General features: G+C 41.9%; 1 protein-coding gene across 1 annotated transcript in view; it reads left to right on the top strand.

Moving 5' to 3' along the window:
- Positions 1-15,435, top strand: part of msto1 (misato mitochondrial distribution and morphology regulator 1) — a 28,274-nt gene extending 12,839 nt beyond the window's left edge. The window contains exons 7-14 of the mRNA XM_061882726.1: positions 3,669-3,783; positions 3,847-3,981; positions 4,754-4,906; positions 4,976-5,104; positions 5,171-5,355; positions 5,421-5,525; positions 14,634-14,749; positions 14,824-15,435. Of these exons, the coding sequence (XP_061738710.1) occupies positions 3,669-3,783; positions 3,847-3,981; positions 4,754-4,906; positions 4,976-5,104; positions 5,171-5,355; positions 5,421-5,525; positions 14,634-14,749; positions 14,824-15,074 (1,189 nt within the window). The 3' untranslated portion in view covers positions 15,075-15,435. The remainder of the gene's footprint in view (positions 1-3,668; positions 3,784-3,846; positions 3,982-4,753; positions 4,907-4,975; positions 5,105-5,170; positions 5,356-5,420; positions 5,526-14,633; positions 14,750-14,823) is intronic.
- Positions 15,436-17,204: the final 1,769 nt, after the last annotated feature.

Here is a 17,204-nt window from a genome sequence, read left to right as displayed (position 1 = left end):
CACTTTATTTACTTCACTTTCTTACTAACAGTACATACTTACCGTACTTACTTTCTTTAGTTACTTAATTTACTTACTTTTTTAGTTACTTAATTTACTTACTTTCCTTAGTTACCTAATTTATTTACTTTCTTTAGTTACTTAATTTATTTACTTTCTTTAGTTACCTAATTTACTTGCTTTCCTTAATTACGTAATTTACTTACTTTCCTTAGTTACTTAAACTACTTACTTTACTTAATTAACTTACTTTCATTAGTTACTTAATTTACTTACTTTCCTTAGTTACTTAAACTATTAACTGTACTTAATTTACTTACTTTCCTTAGTTACTTAATTTACTTACTTTCCTTAGATAGTTAAATTACTTACTTTTACTTAATTTACTTACTTTCCTTAGTTACTTAATTTACTTACTTTCCTTAGTTACTTAAATTACTTTTACTTAATTTACTTGCTTTCCTTAGTTACTTAATTTACTTACATTTACTTAATTTATTTAATTTACTTATTTTCATTAGTTACTTAATTTACTTACTTTTCTAAGTTACTTAATTTACTTTCCTTAGTTACTTAAATTACTTACTTTACTTAGTTACTTAATTTACTTACTTTTACAAAATTTTCTTACTTTTCTTAGTTACTTAATTTACTTACTTTCCTTAGTGACTTAATTTACTTACATTTACTTAATTTATTTAATTTACTTATTTTCATTAGTTACTTAATTTACTTACTTTTCTTAGTTACTTAATTTACTTTCCTTAGTTACTTAAATTACTTACTTTACTTAATTACTTAATTTACTTACTTTTACAAAATGTTCTTACTTTCCTTAGTTACTTAATGTTCTTACTTTCCTTAGTTACTTAAATTACTTTTACTTAATTTACTTGCTTTCCTTAGTTACTTAATTTACTTACATTTTCTTCATTTATTAAATTTACTTATTTTCCTTAGTAAATTAGATTACTTACGTTCCTTAGTTACTTAATTTACTTTCCTCAGTTACTTAATTTACGTACTTACTTTCCTTAGTTACTTTCCTTACTTTCCTTAGTTACTTAAATTACTTACTTTTACTTAAGCTACTTGCTTTCCTTAGTTACTTAATTTACTTAATTTATTTAATTTACTTATTTTCCTTAGTTACTTAATTTACTTACTTTCCATAGTTACTTAATTTACTTAATTTCTTTAATTTACTTATTTCCCTTAGTTACTTGATTTACTTACTTTCCTTAATTTACTTACATATACTTAAATTATTTAATTTACTTATTTTCCTTAGTTACTTAATTTACTTGCTCTCCTTAGTTACTTAATTTATTTAATTTACTTATTTTCCTTAGTTACTTAATTTACTTACTTTCCTTAGTTACTTAATTTACTTGGTTTACATAAATTATTTAGTTTACTTCCTTACTTATTTTACTAACTTACCATACTGCCTTTTTTACTTTTACTCACATCACTTTCTCATTTTACTTAATTCCCTACATTACTTATTTACTTACTTTACTAAATGTACTTACTTGTTTTTACTTAATTTACTTTCTTACTTTGGTTTATGTTCACTTCACTTTCCTTACTTGTTTACTTAGTTTGTTTACTTGACTTTGTTCCTTTACTTACCTTACTTATTTACTTTACCTATATTATATTCCTTACTTTACTGGGCCATTTACTTTCTTACTTTGGTTTACTTGCATTAATTACTACGTTCACTTCAATTCTTTTACTTACTTCACTTACCTTTCTATTTAATTTTCCACTTATCTTGCTTACTTTCTTACTTGGTTTACTTGCATGACTTATTTGCTTTACTCCCACTTCCTTCTATGTTTACTTTATTTTTTAGCTAAATGTACTTCCATGACTTAGTTTGTCTGCTTAACTTACTGTACTTACCTTACATATGTACTTTATTATTTGACTTACCTTCTGACCTTATTTGCTTGACTTACTTAACTAGCCTGTCTTCTTCAAGAAGGTTGGCTCATGTCATGTTTTGCTGCTCAAATACTTACCTGGCAACACATTTGGTGCCTAAACGGGCTGCGGAAGTGACCAGACGGGCACGTTGCATTACACGTTGCATTACACGTTGCATTACACGTATCATTACACGTTGCACTAAACATTGCGTTGCATGTTGCGTTACACGTTGCATTACACGTTGCATTACACGTTGCATTACACGTTGCATTACATGTTGCATTACACGTTGCATTACACGTATCATTACACGTTGCACTAAACATTGCGTTGCATGTTGCGTTACACGTTGCATTACATGTTACATTACACGTTGCATTACATGTTGCATTACACGTTGCATTACACGTATCATTACACGTTGCACTAAACATTGCGTTGCATGTTGCGTTACACGTTGCATTACATGTTACATTACACGTTGCATTACATGTTGCATTACACGTTGCATTACACGTATCATTACACGTTGCATTACATGTTGCATTACACGTTGCATTACACGTTGCATTACACGTATCATTACACGTTGCACTAAACATTGCGTTGCATGTTGCGTTACACGTTGCATTACACGTTGCATTACACGTTGCATTACACGTTGCATTACATGTTGCATTACACGTTGCATTACACGTATCATTACACGTTGCACTAAACATTGCGTTGCATGTTGCGTTACACGTTGCATTACATGTTACATTACACGTTGCATTACATGTTGCATTACACGTTGCATTACACGTATCATTACACGTTGCATTACATGTTGCATTACATGTTGCATTACATGTTGCATTACACGTTGCATTACATGTTGCATCACATGTTGCATTACACGTCGCATTACACGTATCATTACACGTTGCATTACATGTTGCATTACATGTTGCATTACACGTTGCATTACACGTTGCATTAAACGTTGCATTACATGTTGCGTTACAAGTTGCATTAAACGTTGCGTTACACGTTGCATTACACGTTGCATTAAATGTTATATTACACGTTGCATTGCACGCTGCATTACATGTTGCATTACAAGTTGCATTAAACGTTGCGTTACACATTGCATTACACGTTGCATTGCACGTTGCATTACACGTTGCATTACACATTGCGTTGCACGTTCCGTTACAAGTTGCATTAAACGTTGCGTTACAAGTTGCATTAAACATTGCATTAAACGTTGCATTACACGTTGCATTACACGTTGCATTACATGTTGCATTACACGTTGCATTACACGTTGCATTAAATGTTGCATTACATGTTGCATTACACGTTGCATTACACGTTGCATTAAATGTTGCATTACATGTTGCATTACATGTTGCATTACACGTTGCATTACACGTTGCATTAAATGTTGCATTACACGTTGCATTACACGTTGCATTACACGTTGCATTAAATGTTGCATTACATGTTGCATTACACGTTGCATTACACGTTGCATTGCACGTTACATTAAACGTTGCATTACACGTTGCATTAAACGTTGCATTACATGTTGCATTACACGTTGCATTAAATGTTGCATTACACGTTGCATTGCACGTTACATTAAACGTTGCATTACACGTTGCATTAAACGTTGGTCCTTTCGCGTCTGAAAGTGAGGTTTGTTGAGAGGTGGATTGTAAAGAAGCCATGCTTGTCCTGACCAGAGAGGCCGAGCGTCTGGAGGTTTTTGGCCAGGGCGAGTCTCTCCTGCAGGGCAAGGTTGTGGACGAGCTGGAGGACAAACTGCATTTCTTTGTGGAAGAGTGCGACTACTTCCAGGTCAGTTCTTCCTTCCTTCCTCCTCTTTCCTTCCTTCCTTCACCTCCTCAAATGGCTCCTCAGGGCTTCCAGATCCTCTGCGACGTGGCCGACGGCTTCGCTGGCTTGGGGTCAAAGGTCACGGAACTGCTCCAGGACTCGTACGGCGGCCGAGGGATCCTCACTTACGGCATGGAGCCCGTCGCTCGCCCCGACTCGGTAAGTCGACCGCCGGGAGAGAAAGTGCGAGGCCTTTGACTGTGTGTGTCTGTGTGTGTGTCTGCTGTGTGTGTGTGTGTGTCTGTTGTGTGTGTGTACTTGTGTGTGTGTGTGTCTTTGTGTGTGTGTGTGTGTGTCTGTTGTGTGTGTGTGTGTGTCTTTGTGTATGTGTGTGTGTCTCTTTGTGTGTCTGTGTGTGTGTGTCTTTGTATGTGTGTGTCTCTGTGTGTGTGTCTCTTTGTGTGTCTGTGTGCGTGTGTGTGTCTGCGTGTGTGTGTCTCTGTGTGTGCGTGTGTGTGTCTGTGTGTGTGTGTCTCTGTGTGTGCGTGTGTGTGTGTCTCTGTGTGTCTGTGTGTGTCCGTCTGTGTGTGTCCATGTCCGTCCGTGTGTCTCTGTGTGTATGTGTCTGTCTGTCCGTATTTGTGTGTGTCTGTGTGTGGCCGTGTGTCCGTGTGTGTGTCCGTGTGTGTGTGTGTGCGTGTGTGTCTCTGTGTGTGTGCGTTCGTTCGTGCGTGCGTGCGTGCGTGTGTGTGTGTGCGTGTGTGTCTCTGTGTGTGTGCGTGTGCGTGTGTGTCTCTGTGTGTGTGTGTCTGTCTGTCCGTATTTGTGTGTGTCTGTGTGGCCGTGTGTCCGTCTGTGTGTTTTTTTGTGTGTGTGTGTGTGTGTGTTCGTGCGTGTGTGTGCGTGCGTGCGTGCGTGCGTGCGTGTGTGTGTGCGTGTGTGTGTGCGTGTGCGTGTGCGTGTGCGTGTGTGTGTGTGTGTGTCCGAGCAGACTCCCGCCACAGATGTGTATCGGCTGCTGAACTGTGCCATGGCGACGGCGCAGCTGTCCAGTCACAGCTCCTTCTACTGCCCACTGACACTGCGAGGCGGGCTGGGTCTGCGTGCGTTGGCGCCCGTCAGCTTCCCTCACCTCACCTATGACGTAAGCCACGCCTCGCTTTGTTTGGCCCCCCTCTCCCCCGCGCTAAAACCCCCTGCACCTGCCTCGCAGCCTTGGCTTTGGTACCACTCCAGTGCCGTGCTGGCGCTCGCCCTGGACGCACTCACCGTGCCATACAGGCGGAGGGACGGCGTCCCCATGTGGCAGCTGGCTGACTCTCTGTCCACGTCGGGGAGGAAGGTGAGACTCCACCCACCTTTGTCCCCGCCGCTGTTTTCCCCGTGACCTAAACACGCTGGCTCGCAGGTGGCGGCGGCTTACGGCGCCGTCCCCTTCCCGATGGCGTGCGGGGATTCTCTCCCGGACGCTTTAAGTGCCTGCGCCGACTCGTTGCCATGGAAACCTCTGTCAACCTGCCCGGAAGCAAGCGAGGGTGGTTGCTATGGGCAGTGGGTGACGCTGAAAGGTGTGGAGGACCAGAGACTCCTCAGGTAAGTCCACCATGCACACAAGTCCTGAAACCTCACATTCATGTCCTCTCTCCTCTCCCCGCCAGTCATGTGACTCCTGGGACACAGCCGCCCTCTCCTTTTCACCAGCACTGCAGCGGGGAAGATGTCCTGGGGTCCTACGTCACCTCCTTCTACCCCACAGCTCCTCTGTAAGTCCAAGGAACACCTTTTGTTTTTATAGTCCTGGTCCACATGCTGAAAATGTCACCAACGAGTTTTCTTCATGGGTTTTGTGCTCCTGAAAAGTTCATAGTGGACCTAACATAATAGTAAGAGAGTCCAGTCCATAGTGGACCTAACATAATAGTAAGAGAGTCCAGTCCATAGTGGACCTAACATAATAGTAAGAGAGTCCAGTCCATAGTGGACCTAACATAATAGTAAGAGAGTCCAGTCCATAGTGGACCTAACATAATAGTAAGAGAGTCCAGTCCATAGTGGACCTAACATAATAGTAAGAGAGTCCAGTCCATAGTGGACCTAACATAATAGTAAGAGAGTCCAGTCCATAGTGGACCTAACATAATAGTAAGAGAGTCCAGTCCATAGTGGATCTAACAAAATAGTAAGAGAGTCCAGTCCATAGTGGATCTAACATAATAGTAAGAGAGTCCAGTCCATAGTGGATCTAACATAATAGTGTGAGAGTCCAGTCCATAGTGGATCTAACATAATAGTGAGAGAGTCCAGTCCATAGTGGATCTAACATAATAGTGAGAGAGTCCAGTCCATAGTGGATCTAACATAATAGTGTGAGAGTCCAGTCCATAGTGGATCTAACATAATAGTGTGAGAGTCCAGTCCATAGTGGATCTAACATAATAGTGAGAGTCCAGTCCATAGTGGACCTAACATAATAGTAAGAGAGTCCAGTCCATAGTGGATCTAACATAATAGTAAGAGAGTCCAGTCCATAGTGGATCTAACATAATAGTGTGAGTCCAGTCCATAGTGGATCTAACATAATAGTGAGAGTCCAGTCCATAGTGGATCTAACATAATAGTGAGAGAGTCCAGTCCATAGTGGATCTAACATAATAGTGTGAGAGTCCAGTCCATAGTGGATCTAACATAATAGTGTGAGGGTCCAGTCCATAGTGGATCTAACATAATAGTGAGAGTCCAGTCCATAGTGGATCTAACATAATAGTAAGAGAGTCCAGTCCATAGTGGATCTAACATAATAGTGAGAGAATCCAGTCCATAGTGGATCTAACATAATAGTGAGAGTCCAGTCCATAGTGGATCTAACATAATAGTAAGAGAGTCCAGTCCATAGTGGATCAAACATAATAGTAAGAGAGTCCAGTCCATAGTGGATCTAACATAATAGTGTGAGGGTCCAGTCCATAGTGGATCTAACATAATAGTAAGAGAGTTCAGTCCATAGTGGATCTAACATAATAGTGAGAGTCCAGTCCATAGTGGATCTAACATAAAAGTAAGAGAGTCCAGTCCATAGCGGATCTAACATAATAGTAAGAGTCCAGTCCATAGTGGATCTAACATAATAGTGAGAGTCCAGTCCATAGTGGATCTAACATAATAGTGAAAGTCCAGTCCATAGTGGATCTAACATAATAGTGAAAGTCCAGTCCATAGTGGATCTAACATAATAGTGAAAGTCCAGTCCATAGTGGATCTAACATAATAGTGAGAGTCCAGTCCATAGTGGATCTAACATAATAGTGTGAGAGTCCAGTCCATAGTGGATCTAACATAATAGTGAGAGTCCAGTCCATAGTGGATCTAACATAATAGTGTGAGAGTCCAGTCCATAGTGGATCTAACATAATAGTGAGAGAGTCCAGTCCATAGTGGATCTAACATAATAGTGAGAGTCCAGTCCATAGTGGATCTAACATAATAGTGAGAGTCCAGTCCATAGTGGATCCAACATAATAGTGAGAGTCCAGTCCATAGTGGATCTAACATAATAGTGAGAGAGTTCAGTCCATAGTGGATCTAACATAATAGTGAGAGTCCAGTCCATAGTGGATCTAACATAATAGTGTGAGAGTCCAGTCCATAGTGGATCTAACATAATAGTGAGAGTCCAGTCCATAGTGGATCTAACATAATAGTGTGAGAGTCCAGTCCATAGTGGATCTAACATAATAGTGTGAGAGTCCAGTCCATAATGGATCTAACATAATAGTGTGAGAGTCCAGTCCATAGTGGATCTAACATAATAGTGAGAATCCAGTCCATAGTGGATCCAACATAATATTGTGAGAGTCCAGTCCATAGTGGATCTAACATAATAGTGTGAGAGTCCAGTCCATAGTGGATCTAACATAATAGTGAGAGTCCAGTCCATAGTGGATCTAACATAATAGTGTGAGAGTCCAGTCCATAGTGGATCTAACATAATAGTGTGAGAGTCCAGTCCATAATGGATCTAACATAATAGTGAGAGTCCAGTCCATAGTGGATCTAACATAATAGTGAGAGTCCAGTCCATAGTGGATCTAACATAATAGTGTGAGTCCAGTCCATAATGGATCTAACATAATAGTGTGAGAGTCCAGTCCATAGTGGATCTAACATAATAGTGTGAGAGTCCAGTCCATAATGGATCTAACATAATAGTGTGAGAGTCCAGTCCATAGTGGATCTAACATAATAGTGAGAATCCAGTCCATAGTGGATCAAACATAATATTGTGAGAGTCCAGTCCATAGTGGATCTAACATAATAGTGTGAGAGTCCAGTCCATAGTGGATCTAACATAATAGTGAGAGTCCAGTCCATAGTGGATCTAACATAATAGTGTGAGAGTCCAGTCCATAGTGGGGCCAGCAGGAGACCAACCTTTAACTTTTCTCTTGGTGGGATGTCGTCACAGAACTATAGACCTTGTGCGTAGACCTTTATTTGGAGCACATGTGACTTCAAAACTGATACATGGTCAACATTATGATGGATATAAAAGAATCAGCATTTCCTCTTAGACACCACAGCCTGTGTTTCCTCCTCCAGCTTGACAAAACACCAAGGGAAGAGGACACAAAATAGACACAAAACAGCTTAGATTGTCCCGATACCAAAAGGTATTTCTATACCTTTCGGTATTTTTCTAAATAAAGGGGATCGCAAAAAATGTCATTATTGACTTTATTTTGACAAAAAAATCTTAGGGTACATGAAACATATGTTTATTATTGCAATTTAGTCCTTAAATAAAATAATGAACATATTATACAACTTGTCTTTTATTAGTAAGTAAACAAACAAAGGCTCCTAATTAGTCTGCTGACATATGCAGTAACATATTGTGTCATTTATACACCTATTATTTTATTAACATTATAAAGGACAAGCTGTAGAAATGTATTATTAATCCACTTGTTCATTTACTGTTAATATCTGCTTATTCGCTCTTTTAACATGTTCTATCTACACTTCTGTTAAAATGTAATAATCACTTATTCTTCTGTTGTTTGGATACTTTACATTAGTTCTGGCTGATACCACAAATTTGGGTATCAATCCGATACCAAGTAGTTACAGGATCATACAAAGGTCATAATTGAAGTCCTCATGTGTCCAGGGACGTATTTCCTGAGTTTATAGACATAATATACATTTTAAAGGAAAACAGATTTTGTGACGATCAAAAATGTCCATGTAATCATAGTAGTATCGACTACATACGCTCTTGTACTTGGTATCATTACAGTGGATGTCATGTGTAGATCCACCCATGGCGTTTGTTTACATTGAGAGCTATTGTGTCCTCCTACAGTGTGTAGTGAAGCATGCTTAGATATTCCTCGTCCTGCAGTGATAATGATACTTGTAAGAAACTTACTTTATTTGTTGCCATGGAGACGAGGATTAGTGATTTAGAAGTAGCTAAAACACTGCAGCTACCTAGCTAGCTAGTTTCAGTGTTATAACTTCACCTTTATTGTTAGTTTTTAGGCCAAAATGTGTCTGTTCTCCCTCTTCTGTCCACACTCTGTCTGCTTCATTTTGAGAGCATGAAGTAGACAAAAGCTCCCAAGTCTGTCTGCTTAAAGCCAAATGTTTTTAAAGTCCATCCATTTCCTACCGCTTGTCCCTTTTGGGGTCGATTATTGCATTTTGCTCTGATGTGGCAGAATATGTTGACAGTTTAAAAGCAACATGTCTCCCATTAAGTGTTGTTTTGGCATTTTTGTGTATGAAATATTTTTAAAAGGGGTGGTATAGCTCGGTTGGTAGAGCGGCCGTGCCAGCAACTTGAGGGTTGCAGGTTCGATTCCCGCTTACACCATCCTAGTCACTGCCGTCGTGTCCTTGGGCAAGACACTTTACCCACCTGCTCCCAGTGCCACCCACACTGCTTTAAATGTAACTTAGATATGTAAAGCACTTTGAGTCACTAGAGAAAAAGCGCTATATAAATATAATTCACTTCACTAAAAGTTGCAATTTTGGAGAGAAAAATAGTAATTAGTTTTTTTCTCCAAATGGTGAAGTGAATTATATTTATATAGCACTTTTCTCTAGTGACTCAAAGCGCTTTTACATAGTGAAACCCAATATCTAAGTTACATTTAAAGCAGTGTGGGTGGCACTGGGAGCAGGTGGGTAAAGTGTCTTGCCCAAGGACACAACGGCAGTGACTAGGATGGAATCGAACATGGAACCCTCAGGTTGCTGGCACGGCCACTCTACCAACCAAGTCTTACTACCCACATTTTGGAGCTAAAAGGGGGTGTTCCAAAATGTGCCTAAAGGCCTTAAAATGTTTACCTATTTTTTTCTTGGTCCAGAACTTCTAATAAAGTGACAATGTGTCGGCATTTAAGGCTTTAAGGTGAAAGGTTCAGATCCAAAGGGGTCTTGAGTATTGTTGCACGACCAGTCTCAAAACACACCCAAGTTCTTTTGGATGACACACACAGTTTGTACAGAAACAAAAATGGAGCTGTTTGGCCACAATACCCAGCAATATGTTTGGAGGAGAAAATCCCAGGAACACCAAACCTACCGTCAAGCATGGTGGTGGTAGTATCATGCTCTGGGCCTGTTTTTCTGCCAATGGAACTGCTGCTTTATATAGAGTAAATGGACAATGAAAAAGGAGGATTACCTCCAAATTCTTCTGGAGCCTGGAGGTTGGGTCTTGGGCGCAGTTGGGTGTTTCAACAGGACAATGACATTGAAAGTGGCTAAATCAGGCTACGATGAAGGTTTTAGAATGGCCTTCCCAAAGTCCTGATTTAAATGTGTGGACAATGCTGAAGAAACAAGTCCATGTCAGAAATCCAACAAATGTAGCTGAACTGCACCAATTTTGTCCAGAGGAGTGGTCAAAAATTCAATCAGAAGTGTGTGGATGGCTACCAAAAGTGGGTTTGGTGGTAGCAAGGGTGTATATTGTAGCGTCCCGGAGGAGTTAGTGCTGCAACGGGTTCTGGGTATTTGTTCTGTTTTGTTACGGTGTCGATGTTCTCCCGAAATGTGTTTTAATTCTTGTTTGGTTTTGGGTTCACAGTGTGGCGCATATTTGTAACAGTGTTAAAGTTGTTTATACGGCCACCCTCAGTGTGACCTGTATGGCTGTTGACCAAGTATGCCTTGCATTCACTTATGAGTGTCTGTAGAAGCCGCAGGTGTTACGTGACCGGGCTGACATGCTGTTTGTACGGAGAAAAAGCGGACATGACGCCCACAATATTGCTGTCTAGGTGGAAATTGGGAGAATGGTTGACCCAGGAGATTTTCGGGAGTCTCCTGGAAAAATCGGGAGGGTTGGCGAGTATGGCTGCTACGCTGTTTATATGGAGGAAAAGTGGACAGGCTGTCCTCACTCAGGTCCAGCTGGAAATTGGGAGAAATTCTGGAGAATGTTTGGGAGAGGCACAGAACTTTGGGAGGTCTGGCAAGTATGGTTTATGTTATGTCCGTTTGATTGTGGACTATTACTGACACCTTGTGGTGATGGCAAGTATGGTTTATGTTATGTCCGTTTGATTGTGGACTATTACTGACACCTTGTGGTGATGGCAAGTATGGTTTATGTTATGTCTGTTTGATTGTGGACTATTACTGACACCTTGTGGCGATGGCAAGTATGGTTTATGTTATGTCTGTTTGATTGTGGACTATTACTGACACCTTGTGGTGATGGCAAGTATGGTTTATGTTTATGTCTGTTTGATTGTGGACTATTACTGACACCTTGTGGCGATGGCAAGTATGGTTTATGTTATGTCTGTTTGATTGTGGACTATTACTGACACCTTGTGGCGATGGCAAGTATGGTTTATGTTATGTCTGCTTGATTGTGGACTATTACTGACACCTTGTGGCGATGGCAAGTATGGTTTATGTTATGTCTGTTTGATTGTGGACTATTACTGACACCTTGTGGTGATGGCAAGTATGGTTTATGTTATGTCTGTTTGATTGTGGACTATTACTGACACCTTGTGGCGATGGCAAGTATGGTTTATGTTATGTCTGTTTGATTGTGGACTATTACTGACACCTTGTGGTGATGGCAAGTATGGTTTATGTTATGTCCGTTTGATTGTGGACTATTACTGACACCTTGTGGTGATGGCAAGTATGGTTTATGTTATGTCTGTTTGATTGTGGACTATTACTGACACCTTGTGGTGATGGCAAGTATGGTTTATGTTATGTCTGTTTGATTGTGGACTATTACTGACACCTTGTGGCGATGGCAAGTATGGTTTATGTTATGTCCGTTTGATTGTGGACTATTTCTGACACCTTGTGGCGATGGCAAGTATGGTTTATGTTATGTCTGCTTGATTGTGGACTATTACTGACACCTTGTGGCGATGGCAAGTATGGTTTATGTTATGTCCGTTTGATTGTGGACTATTACTGCACCTTGTGGCGATGGCAAGTATGGTTTATGTTATGCCTGTTTGATTGTGGACTATTACTGACACCTTGTGGTGATGGCAAGTATGGTTTATGTTATGTCCGTTTGATTGTGGACTATTACTGACACCTTGTGGCGATGGCAAGTATGGTTTATGTTATGCCCGTTTGATTGTGGACTATTACTGACACCTTGTGGTGATGGCAAGTATGGTTTATGTTATGCCCGTTTGATTGTGGACTATTACTGACACCTTGTGGCGATGGCAAGTATGGTTTATGTTATGTCCGTTTGATTGTGGACTATTTCTGACACCTTGTGGCGATGGCAAGTATGGTTTATGTTATGTCTGCTTGATTGTGGACTATTACTGACACCTTGTGGCGATGGCAAGTATGGTTTATGTTATGTCCGTTTGATTGTGGACTATTACTGCACCTTGTGGCGATGGCAAGTATGGTTTATGTTATGCCTGTTTGATTGTGGACTATTACTGACACCTTGTGGTGATGGCAAGTATGGTTTATGTTATGTCCGTTTGATTGTGGACTATTACTGACACCTTGTGGCGATGGCAAGTATGGTTTATGTTATGCCCGTTTGATTGTGGACTATTACTGACACCTTGTGGTGATGGCAAGTATGGTTTATGTTATGCCCGTTTGATTGTGGACTATTACTGACACCTTGTGGCGATGGCAAGTATGGTTTATGTTATGTCCGTTTGATTGTGGACTATTTCTGACACCTTGTGGCGATGGCAAGTATGGTTTATGTTATGTCTGCTTGATTGTGGACTATTACTGACACCTTGTGGCGATGGCAAGTATGGTTTATGTTATGTCCGTTTGATTGTGGACTATTACTGCACCTTGTGGCGATGGCAAGTATGGTTTATGTTATGCCTGTTTGATTGTGGACTATTACTGACACCTTGTGGTGATGGCAAGTATGGTTTATGTTATGTCCGTTTGATTGTGGACTATTACTGACACCTTGTGGCGATGGCAAGTATGGTTTATGTTATGTCCGTTTGATTGTGGACTATTTCTGACACCTTGTGGCGATGGCAAGTATGGTTTATGTTATGTCTGCTTGATTGTGGACTATTACTGACACCTTGTGGCGATGGCAAGTATGGTTTATGTTATGTCCGTTTGATTGTGGACTATTACTGCACCTTGTGGCGATGGCAAGTATGGTTTATGTTATGCCTGTTTGATTGTGGACTATTACTGACACCTTGTGGTGATGGCAAGTATGGTTTATGTTATGTCCGTTTGATTGTGGACTATTACTGACACCTTGTGGCGATGGCAAGTATGGTTTATGTTATGCCCGTTTGATTGTGGACTATTACTGACACCTTGTGGTGATGGCAAGTATGGTTTATGTTATGCCCGTTTGATTGTGGACTATTACTGACACCTTGTGGTGATGGCAAGTATGGTTTATGTTATGTCCGTTTGATTGTGGACTATTACTGACACCTTGTGGCGATGGCAAGTATGGTTTATGTTATGCCCGTTTGATTGTGGACTATTACTGACACCTTGTGGCGATGGGAAATACTGCGCGTCATTAGTTTGGACACTTCCGGTTTAGGATGTTAGTTTAGTTGATAAAAAATGAGAAGTAGACGAGTTGTGTTAACTCTTACAAGCCTTGGAAAAGATAAGTCTGTAAGTAAACTTTTTAACTTGTTTATGTAACTCAATATTAAGGTGGAAAGTGGCTACATTTGATAGTAAGATGTGTATTGAAAAATGATTTTATTGCACTATTTTAATGAATGTTTGAGGATTTAAAATGGCCGCCGGTCGCATATTTCCACCATGGAAATAGTTTCAACACTCAGCAGTATTTGTTTGGTAATAATGTTGTATATTTGTGTAGAGCTAATGTTTACATATTGTGTATTACATTTCAGTTTGTTCATTGAATCATACAGCTTATACATTGTCATTGTGTGGGTTTCAGTTTTACAAGAATAATAATAATAATAATAATAAGAGTCCAGTGCAAGATCAATAACAATAAAGAGCCGAAATGGATTCATCTGCTTTGGAACTTTATTAGAAGGTCCTGGATTGGTTGTTAGCTGTCTGCCAAGCTTTATAACCTCAACACATTCAGTGAGGGCAGAACAGTTTATGTAGAACAAAAACAGCCCCACTCACCCAGAAAGAAGTGCAGCTGCTTCTTCAAAAACAGATAAGGAACTGGCCAAAACAGACAAACCGGAGCCTTTAGGACAAAACAAAGAGAATATTATCTGCTTTAAACAGGACTATGGATTAAAGAAAGAACATTAAATTGTATAATTTGATAGGAAAACATGCAAGTCCAGTTGATTTGTTCCAAGTCGTTGCTAACATGACTGGTGTCTCTGGTCTGGTGTGTGCAGGGCCGTGCAGCTGCTGTCCAGTCCCAGTAAAGTCACTCCACCTTTCCCTCGTATATTCAGTCCCTCTCTGACTGACGCAGGTCTGCAGTTTGGCCAGCAGCAGGCGCCATTGAGCTGTGAGTTCCTCCGCTCCACATCTCAAATTGTAATGTTCTGTACCGACCTTTTTTTATTCTTTCTTCTTTTAAAGCTCGCGCCGTCTCCTCCGTGCCGGTCCTCACGTCCCTCCAGTCGGGGCCCGCCCTGGACCCCTGGCTCTCAGACTTGCATCGCAGCGTGAGCGCCTTCGACGTCCGCCGCGTGGCCCCCAGCTTCCTCGCCCACGGCCCCGAGATGGCCGACTACAGCGAGGCCCTGGAGCAGCTGCGTTTACTGGCCCGCTGTTACCGTGACGACAGTGGCGGCACGACGCGGTCGTCTTCAGAGGATGATGACGACTGACAAGATGAGGATTGGATTTGTTATCATGCACGCACACACACACACACACACACACACACACACACACACACACACACACACACACACACACACACACACACACTCCTGTGGCCCTGTAGGACTAATCATTGGATTAACATTTGAACACATTTTCTTCCTCTCCATATTCAGGTCTTCCACGTCCTTGGGTGTTTATTTTTGTTCTCAAAGCATGCAGGCTGACTTTATTCTGGCATCAGATGAAGAGAAGTATTTCAAAATAAGAGCCCACTGATGGAGACAAAGTAGTGTAATAGTGAGAGTAACATTTAATACACTTCAATGTGGGCTGCAACTGTTCTTATTAAACATGTCAGCTGTGGCTTTAAAGTAACAATGATTGTCTCACACACACACACACACACACACACACACACACACACACACACACACACACACACACACACACACACACACACACACACTCAAACACACACACACACACAGACAAGGTGTGATGGAATTTGTCCTCTGCATTTGACCCATCCCTTTTTGTTTACCCCCTGGGAGGTGAGGGGAGCAGTGAGCAGCCCAGGAATCATTTTTGTTGACTTAACCCCCAATTCCAACACTTGATGCTGAGTACCAAGCAGGGAGGTAATGGCTCCTATTTTCATAGTCTTTGGTATGACTCAGCTGGGATTCATTCTCTCTCTCACTCTCTGGACACTCTTTCTCTCTCACTCTGGAAATGTGCTCTCTCTCTCTCTCTGTGTGGAAATTCCTCTCTGTCTCTCTCTCTCTCTCTCTCTCTCTGGACACTCACTTTCTGGACACCATCTCTCTCTCTCAGGACACACACACACACTCCATCTCTGGACACTCTCTGAACACCCTCTCACTCTGGACACCCCCCCTCTCTCTGGACACAATCTCTCTCTCTCAGGACACACTCTCTCCCTCTCTCTTTCTGTCTCTGGACACTCTGAACACCTCTCTCTCTCTGGACACCCTCTCTCTTTGGACACCCTCTCTCTCTTTGGGCTCTCTTTGGACACCCCCCTCTCTCTCTCTCAGGACACACTCTCTCGTTCTCTTTGGACATTCTCTCTCTGGACACCTTCTCACTCCCTCTCTCTGGACACTCTCTCTCTTTGGTCATTCGCTTTCTCTCTCTCTCAGGACACGTGCTTGCTCTCACTCTCTCTCAGGACACTCACTCTCTCTCTTTGGACACCCCCCCTCACTCTCTCTCTCTCTCTTTGGACTCTCTCTCTCTCAGGACACGTGTTTGCTCTCATGACACTCACTCTCTCTTTGGACGCCCTCTCTCTCTCTCTCTCTCTCTCTTTGGACTCTCTCTCTCTCAGGACACGTGTTTGCTCTCATGACACTCACTCTCTCTTTGGACGCCCTCTCTCTCTCTCAGGACACGTGCTTGCACTCACTCTCTCTCTCTTAGGACGCCCTCCCTCTCTCTCCCTCAGGACATTCACTCTCTCTCTCTTTGGACTCTCTCTCTCTCAGGACACGTGCTTGCTCTCTCTCTCACTCTCTGGACACGCCCCTCTCTCTCTCTCAGGACACGTGCTTGCACTCACTCTCTCTCTCTTTGGACGCCCTCCCTCTCTCTCCCTCAGGACATTCACTCTCTCTCTCTTTGGACTCTCTCTCTCTCAGGACACGTGCTTGCTCTCTCTCTCACTCTCTGGACACGCCCCCCTCTCTCTCTCAGGACACATGTTTGCTCTCACGACACTCACTCTCTCTCTTTGGACACCCCCTCTCTCTCTCAGGACACGTGTTTGCTCTCACGACACTCACTCTCTCTCTTTGGACACCCCCCCCTCTCTCTCTCAGGACACACTCTCTCTCGCTCTCTTTGGACATTCTCTCTCTGGACACCTTCTCACTCACTCCCTCTCTCTGGACACCCCCCCTCTCTCTCTCTCAGGACACGTGCTTGCACTCACTCTCTCTCTCTTTGGACGCCCTCCCTCTCTCTCCCTCAGGACATTCACTCTCTCTCTCTTTGGACTCTCTCTCTCTCAGGACACGTGCTTGCTCTCTCTCTCACTCTCTGGACACGCCCCCCTCTCTCTCTCAGGACACACTCTCTCGCTCTCTTTGGACATTCTCTCTCTGGACACC

This window comes from Nerophis ophidion, linkage group LG21 (genome assembly GCF_033978795.1).
Source record: "Nerophis ophidion isolate RoL-2023_Sa linkage group LG21, RoL_Noph_v1.0, whole genome shotgun sequence".
NCBI classification, from domain to species: Eukaryota; Metazoa; Chordata; class Actinopteri; order Syngnathiformes; family Syngnathidae; genus Nerophis; species Nerophis ophidion.
The sequence above is the reverse complement of the archived record's forward strand: the minus strand, read 5'-3'. Positions and strand labels throughout refer to the sequence as shown.